The sequence below is a fragment of the Sporothrix brasiliensis genome (genome assembly GCF_000820605.1).
Source record: "Sporothrix brasiliensis 5110 chromosome Unknown Cont22, whole genome shotgun sequence".
NCBI lineage: Eukaryota > Fungi > Ascomycota > Sordariomycetes > Ophiostomatales > Ophiostomataceae > Sporothrix > Sporothrix brasiliensis.
Window position 1 is genome coordinate 30,236 of NW_024467141.1, and position 16,672 is coordinate 46,907.

At 53.8% G+C, this 16,672-nt stretch overlaps 4 protein-coding genes across 4 annotated transcripts; 3 read left to right on the forward strand and 1 right to left on the reverse strand.

The window, feature by feature from the left end:
- Positions 1–536: 536 nt before the first annotated feature.
- Positions 537–6,850, forward strand: SPBR_08058 (phosphatidylinositol 4-kinase; the record flags this gene model as incomplete). Its single annotated transcript, XM_040766296.1, has 6 exons — positions 537–722; positions 794–4,825; positions 4,893–5,096; positions 5,169–5,456; positions 5,532–5,873; positions 5,900–6,850. The coding sequence occupies 6 exons, from the start codon at positions 537–539 to the stop codon at positions 6,848–6,850; spliced, it is 6,003 nt and encodes a 2,000-aa protein (XP_040614286.1).
- A 967-nt stretch (positions 6,851–7,817) lies between these two features.
- Positions 7,818–9,158, forward strand: SPBR_08474 (uncharacterized protein; the record flags this gene model as incomplete). The annotated part of the gene is made up of 1 exon (XM_040766712.1): positions 7,818–9,158. One exon carries the CDS (start codon positions 7,818–7,820, stop codon positions 9,156–9,158), a length of 1,341 nt encoding a protein of 446 aa, XP_040614287.1.
- Positions 9,159–9,495: 337 nt separating this feature from the next.
- SPBR_08094 (uncharacterized protein) lies at positions 9,496–13,290 on the reverse strand (the record flags this gene model as incomplete). Its single annotated transcript, XM_040766332.1, has 1 exon — positions 9,496–13,290. One exon carries the CDS (start codon positions 13,288–13,290, stop codon positions 9,496–9,498), a length of 3,795 nt encoding a protein of 1,264 aa, XP_040614288.1.
- Positions 13,291–15,200: 1,910 nt separating this feature from the next.
- SPBR_08486 (uncharacterized protein) lies at positions 15,201–16,493 on the forward strand (the record flags this gene model as incomplete). Its single annotated transcript, XM_040766724.1, has 1 exon — positions 15,201–16,493. The coding sequence occupies one exon, from the start codon at positions 15,201–15,203 to the stop codon at positions 16,491–16,493; it is 1,293 nt and encodes a 430-aa protein (XP_040614289.1).
- Between the last annotated feature and the right edge of the window lie 179 nt (positions 16,494–16,672).

The following is a 16,672-nucleotide window of genomic DNA, read 5'->3' on the forward strand; positions in this document are numbered from 1 at the left end:
TCAGGATACACTTTCAATGAAGCTCAAATCAAACAGGAGGCTACCCAGCCAACAACGCGTCAGTTAGGAGCCTTGCCGGTGATATGATGACTAATCTCACGTGTCCGGTTCGACAAGGTCCTTTAACAGGGGCCTATAATTGGTCCAGTCGCTACTCCAATTAAGCGGCCTACAACGAGCAGGTGCAAAACAACACTTCTCCCCAGCGCACCTCGGGCTTAGTGGGTTTATGGCCCAAGCTCCGAATATCTCTGTGTCTGTCCATGGTTCCTTGTTTCGCGATGTTTTCAGTGCTGGCTTTTCGTGATACGTCAGGGGCACCTCAACCCGCTGGCGACAAAAATCGCGCCACAACACCATGATTATTACAGTCATACAAAGTCTACCTTTACCCGTCACGTTTTTCTTAGGGCCTCTGCCGTCGATTGACACCTATCTGCCCCTCTCGTAAGACTACTACAGAGTTCTTTGCTTCGTGTTTTGTGGCCGGACTTCCTTTTCCGTCCCGCAGAAAACCTCTTACGCCGTTGCCCAGCATGGCGACTCTCGACATACGTCAACGGGCTCTGGAGAAAATCGCAGCCTTGTCGGCTGCGACCACCACTGCCGCGTTCGAAAAGTCGGACCTTGATCGCTTGTGCAAAGCATGTCCAAGCCATGCCAAAGCGCCATCCAACGCCAACGGATACGCTTCTCGCTCTCTGGCGGGACGCGTCCCCATGGTACGGAAATGTTATGATGGCCTTCCGGTGCTTTCGATGTACATCCTACCTTTGATTGCTAACGTCTTTAGACCATTCGAGAATTCGAGGTTCTCCTGGCTCTCTGCAAAGCCGCGCCCCTTGTCCGGTCAGGCCAAAGTGCTCAGCGACTTACACGGCAGCTTCTTCCTTACATTCTCGACTCTCACGTCCAGACATTCGTCCCATCGCCGTTCTTCCGCCGTGTTGAGCCTTCTCCGACAGAGTCCCTCTCCTTCCACGTCACCGCGGCTTTGCTCTCCCTTGGCATCCACCACAATGACGTCCACGAGGCTGTGTCTGACAACGTCTGGGCATTCCTTAATGCCTGTGCCCGCACGACCGACACTATTCTTCCACCCTCCGCCTCGTCATCTCGTATCTTAAACGGAAATGGTAGTAGCAGCAACGTGAACAGTAGCATCGCCAGCGATGCAGGTGAAGACGATGGCAACCTCGACGACGCCATCCGCACCGCGACGATCGCCGTGGCTCTTCTTGGTTTCCTTGATGCCGCAGCTGCACAAGCTGACTTCTGGCGTTCCGGCGGCCGTCTAGCTTTGGTGTCACGTCTACGCAAAGTTGTCTCGGAGCCTTTCCTTGTGGCAGTCGAGACCGCATTTTCCACCATCCGCAACTCAGACTCTACCAACCGACTGGTCAAGGAATGGAATCGCCACTTGCGCCACTACTGGGAGATGGGCCGGCCACTGGGTGCCATGCTCCTGCAACAGAGCTTTATGCACCTGCTCGTGGCAGCCACGTCGCTGCTTGTGGCCGAGGTGCCAGCCTTGAAGCGAACGCAAGTGCTTGACCTCCTTCTTTCCGGCGAAGGCCTTCTCCGCCCAATTAGCGCGCGCAGCGGTGATGCCGACTATCAGTCAGTAGAAATCTTCGCGAACGCCGTCGTCGATCATATGAATTACCTCGAGGCTAGCTCCGACTTTGTAAGCATGGGCTCGGCCGCCCAGCTCAAGCTTGCGTTCTCCATCCGCAGCTCCGCCTTGATCGGCTACCTGAACTGCTCGCGCCTCAATGAGGATGCTGCCGATGCCGACATCCTAATGGGATGGCTGGAGAAGTCTCTCGTCGACCCGGCGCAGATGGCAGACGACGAACTATCTTCTGTTGTGCTCAAGTCACTCGCACTCATTTGCCGCATTTCACCCGAGTACGCTGCCAATGTCAGCAAACTGCTACCTCGCTACATCGTTCAAAGTGGTGCCCGCGGCGTGTCCATTGACATTGCATCGGCTGGCCTGGCCTCTGTCCTTCGCATGCTGTCAACGGATGCTATTATCACGACCATCTACACTCTGGGTAATGTTCTGAGCACCGGCAATGAGCACTCATTGGCTGATGGAGCATCCGGCCTCAGCTCCAGCGACAACAATCTCGATTCAGTTGCCCAAATCTACCAGGGCCGCCAATCGACTGGCAGCTCAATCTCCCTGCAAATGAACAACGAAGAAGACACGTCCGTCATCTATGGCAATGTGGTGCAGGCGATCTGCGGCATCGCTAGTGCTTGCAAGGACCCCAAGATCACCGCTCTGGCGCAATCCATGCTCCTTCAAAAAATTGATAAGATCAACACCACGGTTGACACCAAGATCATACCGGCCGCCGCCATACTCGCTCTGACCGGTGGTCAGCTCGAATTTCGATCGCTTCTCAAGACTTTTACGCGCATCTGCCACGTTGCTATAGTCGAAAACAGGCCCAGCCTGCTCACTGCCGTCATGAACGCTCGAAATCACATCTCATCTCATGTCGAGAAAGACTCGCCGCTCTATGACATATATTGGGAGCATATGCTCGACGATGTCATATCCAAAGGCGACGTCCACCAGACGCACCATGCCAAGGAGTCAGACATTGAGTTGGCTGCCGGCGAAATCTCTGAGCTCCTGCAGCCGCTGGCCGTATTCATGTCGGCAAACGAACTTGCCCTCTACGGGGCGGTCGACGACGACGCACATGCAATGATCCGCGATGCTTGGTTCAATATTGTTGTCCATGGCTTCACACCGCTTAGCCCACGGGGGAAGAAATACATTAATGAGCTGCGTGTTATGGCCGTGCATTCGCCACCACTGGTGGCAGAACAGCGTGGCGAGCAGGTCGAAAGCGACATCGAATTGAATACCGTGCTCCGTCGCGGCATGAGCTCGGAGCGCGAGGCAATGCAGAAAAAGACCCTTTCAGAACTTGTGCCTGGTAAGGCGTCCGAAATTCGGAGTCTGAGCTATCGAAAGGTCATCTTTTTACAGTCTGCTTATCTTGTCGAAAGCCTTCGCGCCGATGCTGGTGACTGCACCAAAGCCCTGTCTTACTTCCTAGAGCCAAGCATGCGTCGCGGCGATGTAAGCGGCATCATGGAAGGCATAACCTCGGTTGTCGTCGACAAGTACCTTAGAAAGACGCTCTCTGGCACCGACGTCAGCTTTTCGGCCCAATATGCTGCCTCCCAACTAGCAGCTATTTTCTGCAGCTGCTGTCATCGCATTGAGCGCGTCCAACAAGCATCATATATATGTGCTGACCGCATCATCCGTGATGTACCCTCTGCGCTCTGCCACCGGTCCTCGTTGTTTGCGCTGCTTGAGCTACTGTCGCTGATGTGGATGAGCTGCCTCGAATCCGAAACCGACATGTACGCCCCTAACAACACGTTCACGTCAGCCCGCGGCAATGTCACCGTCGAGCTATCTGACGATTACAGCCTTCGCCATGTTACCCTGAATACGCTGTACAGAAAGGCAAAGGCCTGGGTATCCGGTGTTATTGGCCTGGCACCGGCAGATGTTAAAGGTCTGCTTCAGACCTATCTTTCGGAATGGGACGATGACGGCGCCTATGGCCATATCTCTCTTGGCCGCTCTTTTGCTATGGAAATGGGCTTTTCTATTCCCGCCACCGACCAGCGCATGACCTCGCTTGACCGCTTTGGCGAGATTGGCATCAACTCTGCGTCTAATTTCATTGCACAATACACGTCACGCCAGGAGTACCGCTATGCAGAGCCACTTCCTGACCACAGCATGGAGTGGCTCTCGTTTATCCGCATAGACCGACGGTCTTCGTTCCTACCAAACACCGATTCCGAGAGCGCCGATGCTGTCAGCGCCCTTGCCCATATTGAAGAGCGTGTTCTTCTTAGAAAGCCGACAAAGCTTGGCGACATTCAGAGTATTCTCCGGCGTGCCGCGTCGCTTCTCTGCCGCTGTCAGGGTGACCAGAATGCCATTGTGCAATACTTGGTCAGTATTCCCTTTGCCATGTTCAGTAAGGCATCCATCAAGCTGGGTGTGTCTCTCTGGCTGGGCGTCATGCATGAAAGCCCTCGTATGGAGCCACGTATCCTCAGCGCTGTGCTGCAGCACTGGGAGGTCAGCATCCAGAGGCGGCAGGGTCTCTTCAACCCGGCCGTAACCGACCCAGATCCGTTCTTTGTCGAGATGCAGTTTGCACCAACTGACAGCGCCTCTGTGACGAAGCGTGGCCAGCATGTGCACAATCTGCTTGGCCCTCATACCCGGCTGTTGCAGTTCCTCCAAAGCCACTTCAATGCTACTCGCCTGGGTAGTGTTGACGTCCAAAAGAGCTTCCTACGCATGCTGGATGTAACGCTTGACGCAGTTAAGACCACCGGCAAACCGCATCCCATTGCGCGCGAGTTGTGGTTCCAAATCATTCTTTTTGGCCTCCGCGTCTTGCGCTTCAGTTCTACGATCAGCTCTATCGCCCAGTGGCGACTCAAGGACAAGATTTTATCGGCGGCCCTCAGCTGGTTCTCTGGCACGCTCAAATGGTCCTTTGGCAGCAGCAATCTACAACTCAAAACCGAGATCCGTCTTCTTTCGGACGTTCTAGCCGCTGTGAAGGCTGTGTCGTTTATTGGCTCGCACCAAGGGACCACAGCAACTAAATCATTGCAGGCCAAGGAAGACCTGCTACTGTTGCTGCTGGAGAATGAGCAACTGAGACTCTCTGTTTGGGCATATCCTTTAAATGAGCCCAGCAAGGCCCAATCTCACATGGCTGTCAACCACGGAATCAATAACACGAAGGGTGTCATTGAGGTAAACCTGCCCACCTTCCTTTGATATAACCTGCTGTGACGGATTGCTAACCTGCCTGAAACTCTAGAATATTATTCCTCTGATCCGGACAGCTTGGCAGGAAAGCCCTTCTTTAGCCATTGAACTTGCGACGCGCTTCCAAAACTTGCGGGTCCATAGAGAGGTCCGATGGCTGCTACTGAACTTCCCGTCCAAGGCCATTGATGAGCCAGATGCGCTTCCCATCCTTCTCGATGGTGCTCTGCCTCATGATGTTAGCTTCCAGCTGAAGGTATGTCTTTCTTCCTATCCTACGCTGCCCGATTAAGTGCATTCTCAATATCTCTTGTCTAACAACTGTCAGTATCTCCTCTATTGGGCTCCTATCAACCCAATCACAGCCGTGACCTACTTCATGCCGTCATATGAGTACCACCCATATCTCATTCAATATGCTATGCGTGCACTCGAGAGCCACTCCGTGGATATCACATTCTTCTACGTTCCACAGATCGTTCAGACGTTACGGTACGATGCGCTGGGTTATGTTGCGCGGTACATCTTGGAGACGGCACAGTTTTCGCAGCTGTTTGCCCACCAGATAATCTGGAACATGAAAGCGAACGCCTACAAGGACGATGATGCGCAGATTGTAAGTCTACCATCACAACAAGGAATTTCACGCACCCAACTACCAACCCGCCCATCCTGCTAACCGGCTGTGTAGCCCGATGCTATCAAGCCAACCCTCGATGGTGTCATGGCACGTATGACCACATCCTTCTCCCCCGTTGATCGCGAGTTCTACGAGCGCGAATTTTCCTTCTTTGACGAGGTCACGAGCATCTCCGGCAAGCTTAAGCCCCTCATCAAGCGATCCAAGCCGGAAAAGAAGCAGAAGATCGAGGAGGAGCTACGCAAAATTAAGGTGGAGGTCGGTGTATACCTGCCGAGCAATCCAGACGGTGTCGTCATTGGCATCGATCGCAAATCGGGCAAACCGCTCCAGAGCCATGCCAAGGCGCCGTTCATGGCCACGTTCCGCATCAAAAACCCAAAGGCAGCAAGGGTTCGAGCGACGAAATGCTTGAGGAGGTCAACGGAAATGCCGCCTCCGCCGTCGCCAACGGAACAGGCAATAACAGTACTGCACTTGTCAAAGTGGCTACTAACGGCAGCCCCCATGGCAGCGGTGTTTCTGGTGCCAATGTTTCTGGTAGGCACGGCGCCTTAGCACTCGAAAACACGGTTGAGGTGTGGCAGTCGGCCATCTTCAAGGTCGGCGACGATTGTCGTCAAGACGTTCTAGCACTCCAGATGATCGCGGCATTCCGTGGCATTTTCCAGAGTGTTGGCCTTGACGTCTTTGTTTTCCCCTATCGAGTCACTGCCACGGCACCTGGCTGTGGTGTGATTGACGTTTTGCCAAATTCTGTGTCGCGTGACATGCTGGGCCGCGAAGCAGTGAATGGCCTTTACGATTACTTCATTTCCAAGTATGGCAACGAAGACGCCCTGCGGTTCCAGGCGGCGCGGAACAACTTTGTCAAGAGTATGGCAGCATACTCTGTAATTTCGTTCCTACTTCAGTTCAAAGATCGCCACAACGGCAACATCATGATTGACGACGCAGGCCACATCCTGCACATTGATTTTGGGTTTTGCTTTGACATCGCGCCCGGTGGAATCAAGTTTGAGCGTGCACCGTTTAAACTGACTTCGGAGATGTTAGCAGTCATGGGCGGCAGCACGGATCAGCAGGCATTCCAGTGGTTTGAGGAGTTGTGCATCAAGGCGTTCTTGGCCTCACGACCGTATGCGGAGAAACTGTCGCAGATGGTGCTACTAATGATGGATAGCGGGCTGCCGTGCTTCAAACCTGAGTCAGTCAAGCACTTTCGCGAGAGATTTGTGCTTGAGAAGACGGAGAGAGAAGCTGCGGAATTCATGCGGGACCTGATCAAGAAGAGTTATGCAAGCTACTCGACTGGCCTGTACGACCAGTTCCAGTGGATGACGAACGGCATCCCATATGCCTCTAATTAATGAGACTTGGGACCGACCGGGTGTTAAGACACAAAGTCGTGTTGTTCAAGGACGGCCAAAACGGAAACTCTGTTGGACAAACCCCCGAACGAATGGATAATGGCTCCGCTTGGCTTGGATGGTGATTTTTCGGTAGTATTTCTTCAGAATTTTGAGTTGGGTTAATTTGATTTCTTTTTCTTCCCCTGCACACATTTCGTCCTTTTATTTGGCCTTCCATTTTCTCGCAATTTATGTACATGCAAACTATTAACTTTATACGACTACTAGCAAGCATGCAGCCCGGTTCATGGCTTTTTGGCTTGTCTAAATGTGATTATCGTCAGGATCGCTCCTCCGCATAATAACAGACCAAAGTAACAGACCCGGCAAACCCCCCTCCCCCCCCCCCCCCCCAATTACTACGATGAGAAGAAACCGGGGCAATGGCTTAGTTTTACTCGCCAATGTCCAGTTGGAAAAGTAATACAGAGGACAGACTCACTAAAGAAGAGAGCGTGGGAAAGACAAGGAAAAGAAGAAGAAACTGAAACAGTAATATTTAGTGTTGGAGGGAACCGAAGCTGGTTAATTGTGTGTGATTCAGGAGGATGCACTAAGTAGCAGTAGCGGATGCTGTGCAAATAGTATATTAAGCGTGAATGGTGCATGGAGATTCTAATCAACACTATTCTCGCTAAGCGTTACAATTCACAGAACCAGGCTGTGCCTCGTCGACTGGCAAAAGTATTTCCCGGCCAAGGATCTTCAGTATGCGTCACAAAAACGCTCCTACAGTACCCAGTTTCAATGTCGAGAATCTATCGCCCCAGAATCAGCACAACTCTGTCCATACAGTAACCAAAATGTCTCCCCAGTTACTTCACTGTTTCGCGCGCTCCTCCTCTCCGTCCCCGTAGCACACGTCCCGCAACGGCTCTCATTCAACGCCAAGGATTCACAACCACACTACCAGCTTGACCTCACCATGGGCGGTGCCGCATTCGCCACAGGGCAAGACGCCCTTCACACACCTCGCATGGCCCCGGCTGTCTATGCTTCTGTCCGTGGTCGCTGCCATGCTGTCCTGTTCACTCTGTTTACGGCCGTTGCGACGCCCATCGAGGGCCCTGAAAAGGCCGATTTTGGCGACATAGACATTGTTGTGGCCCTCCCCCGCCCCAACGGCGACGTGACCGCCGACGATGATCCCGAAAACACGTTCCTCCTCCAGGAAGCGACGGCTCGACTCGGCGCAGTCCGCACTTCTATTGCCAAAGGCAAGGCGTCTATGGCCATTCCATGGCCAGCAGACCTGCTCTGGCTAGCCCCAACCCCGACTTATGCCGATGGCGATGTCAACCTCAGTGGCGGCTTTCCTTCTTACCCCCACATCCAGGTCGACCTCGCCGTTGCACCGTCACTCTCCCTCTTTCACTGGGCACTTTTCAAGCACGCCCATGGCGACTTTTGGAGCATTGCCAGCACATCAATGCTCCGGCCGCTCGGCCTGACCGTTGACGAGCGTGCGCTGTGGCTGCGTGTGCCGGAAATCGAACACAAGGACCGCAAGCGCTCCAAGGTCTTTCTGACCGACGAGCCGGCGGAAGTGCTTCACTTCCTCGGACTTCGTATTCTGGCTGACTTCAACGGGCACAAAGACGGTGGAGGGCGCGACTACAACGGGGGCGCGTGCGTGAGCCTCTGGGAGCAACCCTTCTCAACTGCCCAGGCCCTTTTTAACTACGTCATCAGCAGTTGCTTTTTCTACCTGCCAGACCTCGGCAGCGACTCGCAGGTTATGGGTAACAACACACACCCCAGCCTCCTCAAATCAAACGACCGCCGCCGCATTCAGAGGCGTTCGTTGTTCCGCCAGTGGGTCATGGAGTATGTTCCTGCTCTGTACGTCTCGGGACACTACTTGCCAACCAAGTTCAACATGGATGCCGTGCCAAACCGCGAAGCCGTCCGGGATGCTGCCTTTGCCTTCTTCCCCGAATCACAGGCCCAGTTCGAGCTTACTCGTATTCGCTACCACCGCGAGAATCACCTAGTGGCCATCCGCAAAGCCGTCAAAGCAGCCGTCCCGGAAACGCTACCCCGGGCTCACCATGTTGCAGTGTGCTCTGCTATGCGATTGCACCTTGGTCTCGCTGTGTCTGGTGGCGAGACTACGCCCGTGACTGAAATGGAAGCCGAAGAAGCAGCGGCTGCTTGGACTGTTGACAGCGTGACGAACTACATTCAAGAAAAGTGGCTGGGCATCCTTGAAAAGGTGGCGCCAGCCTCGTATGCCAAGTACGTCGCCGACCAGCGCTGTATATGATGGCCTTGAGCCTCTTCAATAGTCGTCGGTATTGATTACCTGCAATGTCTAATTCTGGCTCCTGTGTGTTTTTAGATACCCTTGTTTCTTTTTCTGTATTTGGTGATGATTCTTGGACTATTGGTTTTCGATTCGATTCTGATTAAAAGCTCGACGCCAGCTGACCTTGTTGTTTTCCAGGGACGAGTTCGTCTTCCAGCTGTATTTTTGAATAATAACAAACCTGCAACATGAATTGCCCCCAACCTCATAGAGCACCATTCGAAGCGTGGGAGGTAAATGGTCGCTTCCGTCGAAATGGTTTGAAAGGCAGCCTCTCCGGCTCTTCCCTCCGTAGTCACCACCAACCCCTCACCTTCTTGTCCCCCAGAATCCGTTCGCTCGCCCGCACAATATCCTCAAATCCATCGTCGACACCGTCGTCCTCCAAGTAACCTCCGTCGTACCTGCTGCTGTAGCCTTGCTCCTCTCGATCACGACGCTCCTCCTCACGCGCCTCGCCCGCACGTCGCAACGCCTCCAGCTTGGGCCGCGTTTCGGTCGTTGGAGTCCAAGGCTGGATAAGACCTCTCTTCTGCAGCCGTCTGCGGTGGCGCCGCTTTTCGTCGAAAGTGAAATATGTTGAGTCAACCTGTCGAATATCCGTGCCCGTCGCTGCATCCCACAAATCAGCCACCCAGTCTCCAACTTCGTCACTCGCCCAGGTAGCCAGCGATCGGCCTTGGCCGCCTGTGAGCCACTGATCCAATTTTACTGGAATGGCCGAACCGAATGACGGATCGTCTGGTGACCATTGACAAGCCTGGCCACTATGGCACGCTTCGGGTCGGCAAAACAACGCGCATGCCGTACTCTCGAATGCAAGCCAGACCGACAATGTTAGGACGAGAATGCCGAGAAGTGTCAACTGCGTGTTGCCAGGACTCGAGCGATACAGCCGTGGCAGGTAAACTGCGTCCGTCGGTGTAGACCCAACAAACAATGTCTTTGGGAATGCGGGGGACACAGATGTATCATCTTTGCCTTCCTTCTTAGGCACAGTTTGGGAAGAACTGGTGCCATGCCGCTTGTGCTCCTTTGTGGGTTGCTTGGTTTGCTTTGAGACAGCGGCGTTGAAGTTCAGGATGCGGTCACTGCCTGGTTCAACCTTCACTCTTTTCTGAATAGGACCGATTACGGACTTCTCATGAGTGGTTGCCCCCCGCTTCGTGTCAGTCACCGCTTCCTGCTTGATCTTCTTCTGCAGCTCAAGCGCAGCCTCTACTCTAGTCTCGGGGTGGGACACCTGGTCCTCCAGCCGCTCAATCCCCTTTTTCATTGACTGGACATCCAGAAGGTACGTCGAGATTGACTGGCTCATCCGCCGCAGCCGTTGAGAGTCTGTCGTGCTATCGCCACCTAAAACAGCCGTCTTGTCGTTTAAGCCAGCTGCTGTGTGCGTGGCCAAGACCTCGTCAAAGTCATCAACCGTCGAATCGTCAATTTGCTGGTCACGTTGGATGGCTAATAGGTCTTCGCGGGCACTTGACGGCTTGGCTGAATTCACAAGTGGGGTCCATGACCGCGACGCAGACCGCGAGCGAGATCTTGACATTTTCTGCGAGGAGGATAGCCGGTGGAAACGAGCCTCGACATCCTTCGTAGCCACAGAAGGCGCTTCTCCAAAAGGCGTATGTCCATCGCCCGGCACGGTCTCGGTGACGGCTGCAGTACCTGGATCAGTGTCGGTGCCTGTAGAGCCTCGCAACAATGACAGGATCCCAGGAAGTGGCATGGATGCCCGCTTCTTTTCAACTGCCTTGGATGAAGCAACAGAAATGGTCTGGAATGGAGCCTCTGATTCGCTAGCAGGAGCGTTAATCATTTCCAGCATCTTCTCTGTCCTTGCTGTCGCCGGTGTCTCAACGTACGCCCCTGTCACACGCGGTGTTGGCTGCATAAGAGGGTTCATCACCTTGTTCGATCTGGGGGTTGCATCATCGACCATCGACGAGCTCTTAGCTACCAAGCCTGGCACCGGAGCACCTAGATCATCCAAATTCTCGTCAGGTGATGGGGCACGAATCGATCCTCTCTCCGAATGGTTTTCGCCGGCCGCAAATAACTTCATTTCAGCCTCGATACGATCTGTTGGGTCGCCGTCCGACTGAGCCAGGCTAGAACGCTTAGTTGAAGCCGATTCTGTGGACGCCTGCCGCCGCAGCTGTGCAAATCCAACCGTAGGCCGCAGTGTGTCGCCGTCTCGAGACCGGGGCAGTTTCAATCCGACATTTTTGTCAAATGCAAAGTTGTCGTTGTCGGGCGGTGCTCCTTGTCCTGCTCCGCCTCGCACATTGTCACCGCCTGGCATCTTATTCAATATCTGAGGGCCCATCGTTGCTTTGTCTTTCCGCTCGGCGGCCGCGACAACAGAGGTAGTTACGCGAGCCAGCTTGCGAAGCAGCTCTTGCGACTCAGTTCTCGAGTGCGTGGAAGATGAGGATTTGCGCGAGCCTGTGGGGCTGACACTCACGTTCTTAGCAGTGTCATTGTCGCTGCCACCGTCCTCCGCGCTCAGGAGCTTCCGCCCACGGTCGGTCGATGATGACCGGTAAATCGTAATGGGGGTGTTGGGGATATGTTCACTGTCCTCGCCATAGAGAGCACGGTCTCTCGCAGCTCGTGTCGCTACATCAGTCTTAGTCTCGTTCTTATCAAATGCCAGTTCGACAACGTCGTCCTGTCCATCGCGAATCGCCTCCGCGCGCAAATGCTCGTGGCTCAACTTTCGGGCAGCGTCAATTGGCTTCTGGCGGCTCTCAGCGTTCTGTTGTCGGATCTCGTCTAGTCTCATAGCCGACATTTCCCGTTTTGAAATAGGCTGATCTTCCCGGGCACGGATGTCGTCCAATGTCCTGTTGGTCCGTTCTACTGGTAGGCCGGGGCGGCGCAAGTTTTGCGGGTCCAACCCACCACCTTCACCAGCATCTCCGTGTTCGCTATGTCGACTCATTTCCGCGTCCACGGCGCCAGTGTTTGGAATGATCTCGTCGCGGTTAGAATGTCGCCGATTTTCGATCAAAGCGTCTTCGGGGAAGATCAAATCCGCCTCCAACTCCAATCGACGTATCTCCTCGAGTTTGGAGTTCCGCGGTCGAGATTGATGGGTCTTTGAGGGCACCGTATCGGGGGCAACATCGACACCAGTTCCACTTTGAAGCGCAACACGCGGGCTCTCGGATGCCATCAGGTCGTTGGCCGTAAAATCCTCGTCGGCATCCCAGGCAAAGCTTTTCCCAGGAGACTCATTCAGATCCGCTTCTGCAGTTTGTGCTGCCGCCAGTGACGGAACAGCAGTCGATCTGAATTGAGTCGGAGCAGCAGAAGGGTCGGTAGCATAGACCATGTCCCCAGAATTGGTTTCTCTCACCAGTCCCGGTGAAGACGTTTTAAAAATCCTAGTGACGTCTTCGGACTCAGATACCATGCGCCTGAGGGAGCTGGCCGGCTTGCTTCCTCGGTTGGCCGGTGCCGAATACACCCCAGATGAGGTTGTTGTGCGGTTGGTTGTCACAGATACAGGGACATTGCTCTTCTCACCGAGACTGGTATTACTAGCCCGACGGTGTAGCTCGCGGCCAGCGACAGCGATCTTAGGACTGACACGGGCTTTGGGTGAGAATAAACCACCCGGTTTTTCGCCAATGGCAACTTGCATACGTGCCTGGTCCTCTTCATACCGGATCCATCGAAGGTCCGATCCGTCGCCATGCTCAGAGTGCGCGGGTGTGATGTTGCTAGCAATGTTTCGAGCGTCGTCGCCATTCGTGGTGCTCCGCCGTTGCAAGCGTGATGGTGGATCTTGGCCGCCACCACCACTATTGCCTTGATAAATGCCCTCACCAATGCGGCGTGCTGTGCGCCGGCCGCCAATGTCCAATGGCGACTGAGCTAAGAACTTTTGCATCCGGCTCTCGCTTGTACTGATTGGTGTAGCTCTCCCCGAGGCGCCGGCAGCAGCTCCGGGTGCCGGCAGGGTGGGTGTGCCCTTAGACCCTCCTCTACCAGTTCGGTTGCGCCAGGGACGAGGTGCTGGGCTTGGCGACCCTTGTGCTACTTTTGCCACAGCCGCCGCTTCCTCCTCTTGCGCCATTCTATATGCGTCTCTGATCGAAAGCGGTTGGCTCTGGTTGGAAAGAGATGGATTGTGTGATTGTGTTGATGTTATGTGGGAGGGAGGTGGTCGAGGAATACGTGTTGGGCCTAATGGGCCCGCCGAGTTTCTGCCGCGTGCAACATCAGACTGTTGAGAGCTCGAGCTTGAGCGGCGCGAAGCATCGTAGCCATACAGACCGCCATGCCCGTTCGCGGCGCTACTGGCATCTGTACCGCTGGATGTATCAGAGACAGCGCTCGGCGATGTTGTCAGGGCGCGGCGATCGAGGCTGTCTGTGACGTCGCGCATTGAGAGAGAGCTTTTTGTCTTTGTAGGGAGGCGGCTCGTATGTGCGGGCGATGCGCTACGCTTCCAGGATTTGTCCATTGCGTAATCGTAGGGAGTGTGATTAAGGCTATGCCGTTCGTGCCGCTCACCCTACGTCGTCGCCGGTGGCAAAAGGATCCCAGATCTGGAGCTTCAAAGCAGGAGGAGCAACATTGCTGATGGTTGTGATGACAGAGCCGACAAGGGGGGCAGGGAGGTGACAAGAAAAATAATATAGAAAAGAAAGGTACACGGTTAGAAGAAAATGAAACACGGCGGGAGATAAAACGGGATAACCTGTGAATGGGGTGCTGAGCCAAAGAAAATAATACAACGGAAATAGGGAGGTGTCGCATTCCCTTGTTCCCTTATTGTCGCGATGTTTAGTAACGGCGAGGTGCTCCGTAGACGACAAGTAATGAACAAAGCAGCTAGAATAAAGGAAGGAAGTGTCGATAGAACGTATGCCCCGTCTTTGAATAGCTGGCGCCTGTGTTGACAGGTTGGAAGCTGATCACAGCAAGTGAACAAAGATCCCCTCAATGTAGGACTGTTGTTAGCATGTTTCTGTGCCAGCAAAAGTCACGGTAGCTCGAGGCAGTCGCGGTCAGGGTACGAAATACACGAGCGGCAACGACACGCTTGTGCACGGGCCCCTGGGCCCCACATAATGAGCCCGATCCACCTTTGAGTAGCACTTGCCGTTGAGAGAAATATGAAATCCACACAGCTCCAGAACTCGTTCGCCATGACTTATCGGTGTCCGACATACTGCAGCTTAGTTTTGACCAATATGATTCGTATCAATGTCTTCGATATCGTGTTTCGGGAAGCCAAATCAGCGACGGAAGACTTGCCGCGGCTTGGTCCCGACTTAATTCCAGACGTCAGGTGGTGGAAAATAAATTTATATCACGTGTTTGGTCACGCGATCTTCTTCAGCGCACAATGGCCACCGCGAGACAAGGACATCACCAGCACTAAAAGTTGCCTGTCCTCGGCTTGTGGAGACGCAATGAAGGGAACGGGGTTGCCTAGATTAGATGACGACTCTGCTTCGGGTTGAGGACTTAAAGGTACCAAGCGCCATTCTCGACGTCAGGTGGTGAATATAGAAGAATGAAAAGAAAGCAAATGACCGAACAATCAGGTCACAACAGGGCCTAAAATCACCAACCGGGATCAGCTAAATAAGTAACAACATTATTACAACGAATGGCTAGCCACACATCGAAAACGCCAGCATCTCAACACCTAATCCCCCTCATGGCTCTACAACGCACCGTCTTACGGCCCCTGGGTGGGTAGTAAGTGCCTTATCCGTCTCATGTTGTTACAACAAACGACGACTTCAATGGAGTAAAGATAAAGCATTTCTAACATGGTGTAGCGAACAGTACTCCTCCTCGCGCCACTCCCTCGGCTTGTATGAGAATGTCATTACTGTGTGCCGATATGCGCTGCCGTCTGCGACCGAGACTCAAGTCAAAGAAAGCATCCGCAATGCTGTGAGAGCCATTGTACTCGAAAAACTGCCTGCATTACGTGTGGGCATTGACGGCGAGGATTCCAAGCGGCCCATGTTTGTCGCACTGCCGTCGCTCGACCTGGACGACCATTTGGAGTATGTGGCACGCGTGCCCGGCCTATCCGCGAGCGAGTATGACGAGCTCCTGATGCGCAACTTGGAGTATGAGAACGCCCGCCCGTGGCCGGATGTTGGAACACGTTCACCCTGGCGTCTCATCACTTACCTGAATGCTACCGATGGCTGGGCCGACCTAGCGTTCGCTGTGCACCACGCACTTGGCGATGGTAAGAGTGGCCTCGCCTTTCACGGCCATCTCTTGGAGCTCCTCAATAGCAAGGCCGCAACAGACAAATCGGAGGGGGGTGGCGAAAATGAAATTGTGCTGGTATTCACAGAGCCGCCCAAGCTCACCCCTTCACAGGAAGAACTTGTCAAGTTCACTGTATCCTGGCCATTCTTTCTTGGCACCCTTTGGAAGGAACTGGGCCCTTCTTGGTTACAAAGTGCTCCCGTGGCTGGGCCATACACTGGTTCGCGAATCAAATTGGAGCCCAAGCTTAAAGGCCACCTGCGTGTATTCCATCTAACACCCAAACAAGCTGCCGCGCTGCTAACTGGCTGTCGAACGCACAGCATAACACTCACGGCGCTTGTTCACGGTCTGATGATGGTGCTTTTTGCACGGCGGTTTCCTTCCAATGTGGCACCATCCTTCTCCTGCGTCATGCCCATCAGCATGCGGCCATTCATACATGCGCCGGCTGACATGGCCCTCGATATCAACCGCTGCATGGCTAACCTAGTGTCGTCGCACTCGTACCAGTACGATGCAGACGCAGTCTCTGATGGCCGGGCGGTCGCTGAGACCGATGCTGAAGACGATGACAAAGTGTGGCGCGCGGCTGCCGCCGTGGGTGCCAGCCTTAAAGCGCGCGTTGCCCATGTGACTGAGGACAACGTCTTGGGCCTTATGGCATGGGTCAGTGACTGGCACGATTGGTGGAGGAAGCAAGAGGGAAAGGCCCGCGAGGGCACATGGATTGTCTCCAATACCGGTTCAATCTCAACGGCTGGCATAGCTCCGACTAGTGGACCGACACCTAAGTGGACAATTACTCGCAACTTCTATACGCAGTCCAGCCAGGGCAAGGACTCATTAATCAACGTCAACATCGGTGGAGTTCGGGGCGGTGAAATGTCCTTTATTGTTGCCTGGCATCATGGTGTAGTCGAGACCGAGTTTGCAAACCTGTTCGTGGAGGATCTTTATTCCTGTCTTGAACGGTATGGTGGGACCGGTCACTTTTCAGTGCCCAACCGACTACATACGACGTATTACTAGGTGTGCAGTCATTCATAACGAACTGGTCAGGTGGATAAGCAGAAACAGAACGAAATACTTATATAATAATAATGTTTAATGCATTTTTGTTTTCCCTTCACACTGGCGAGTTTTCAAAATTGCACGTAAAGGCTCGCTCAGTCTACTACGGTTCCTTTTTTTTTTTTTTTTTTTTTTTT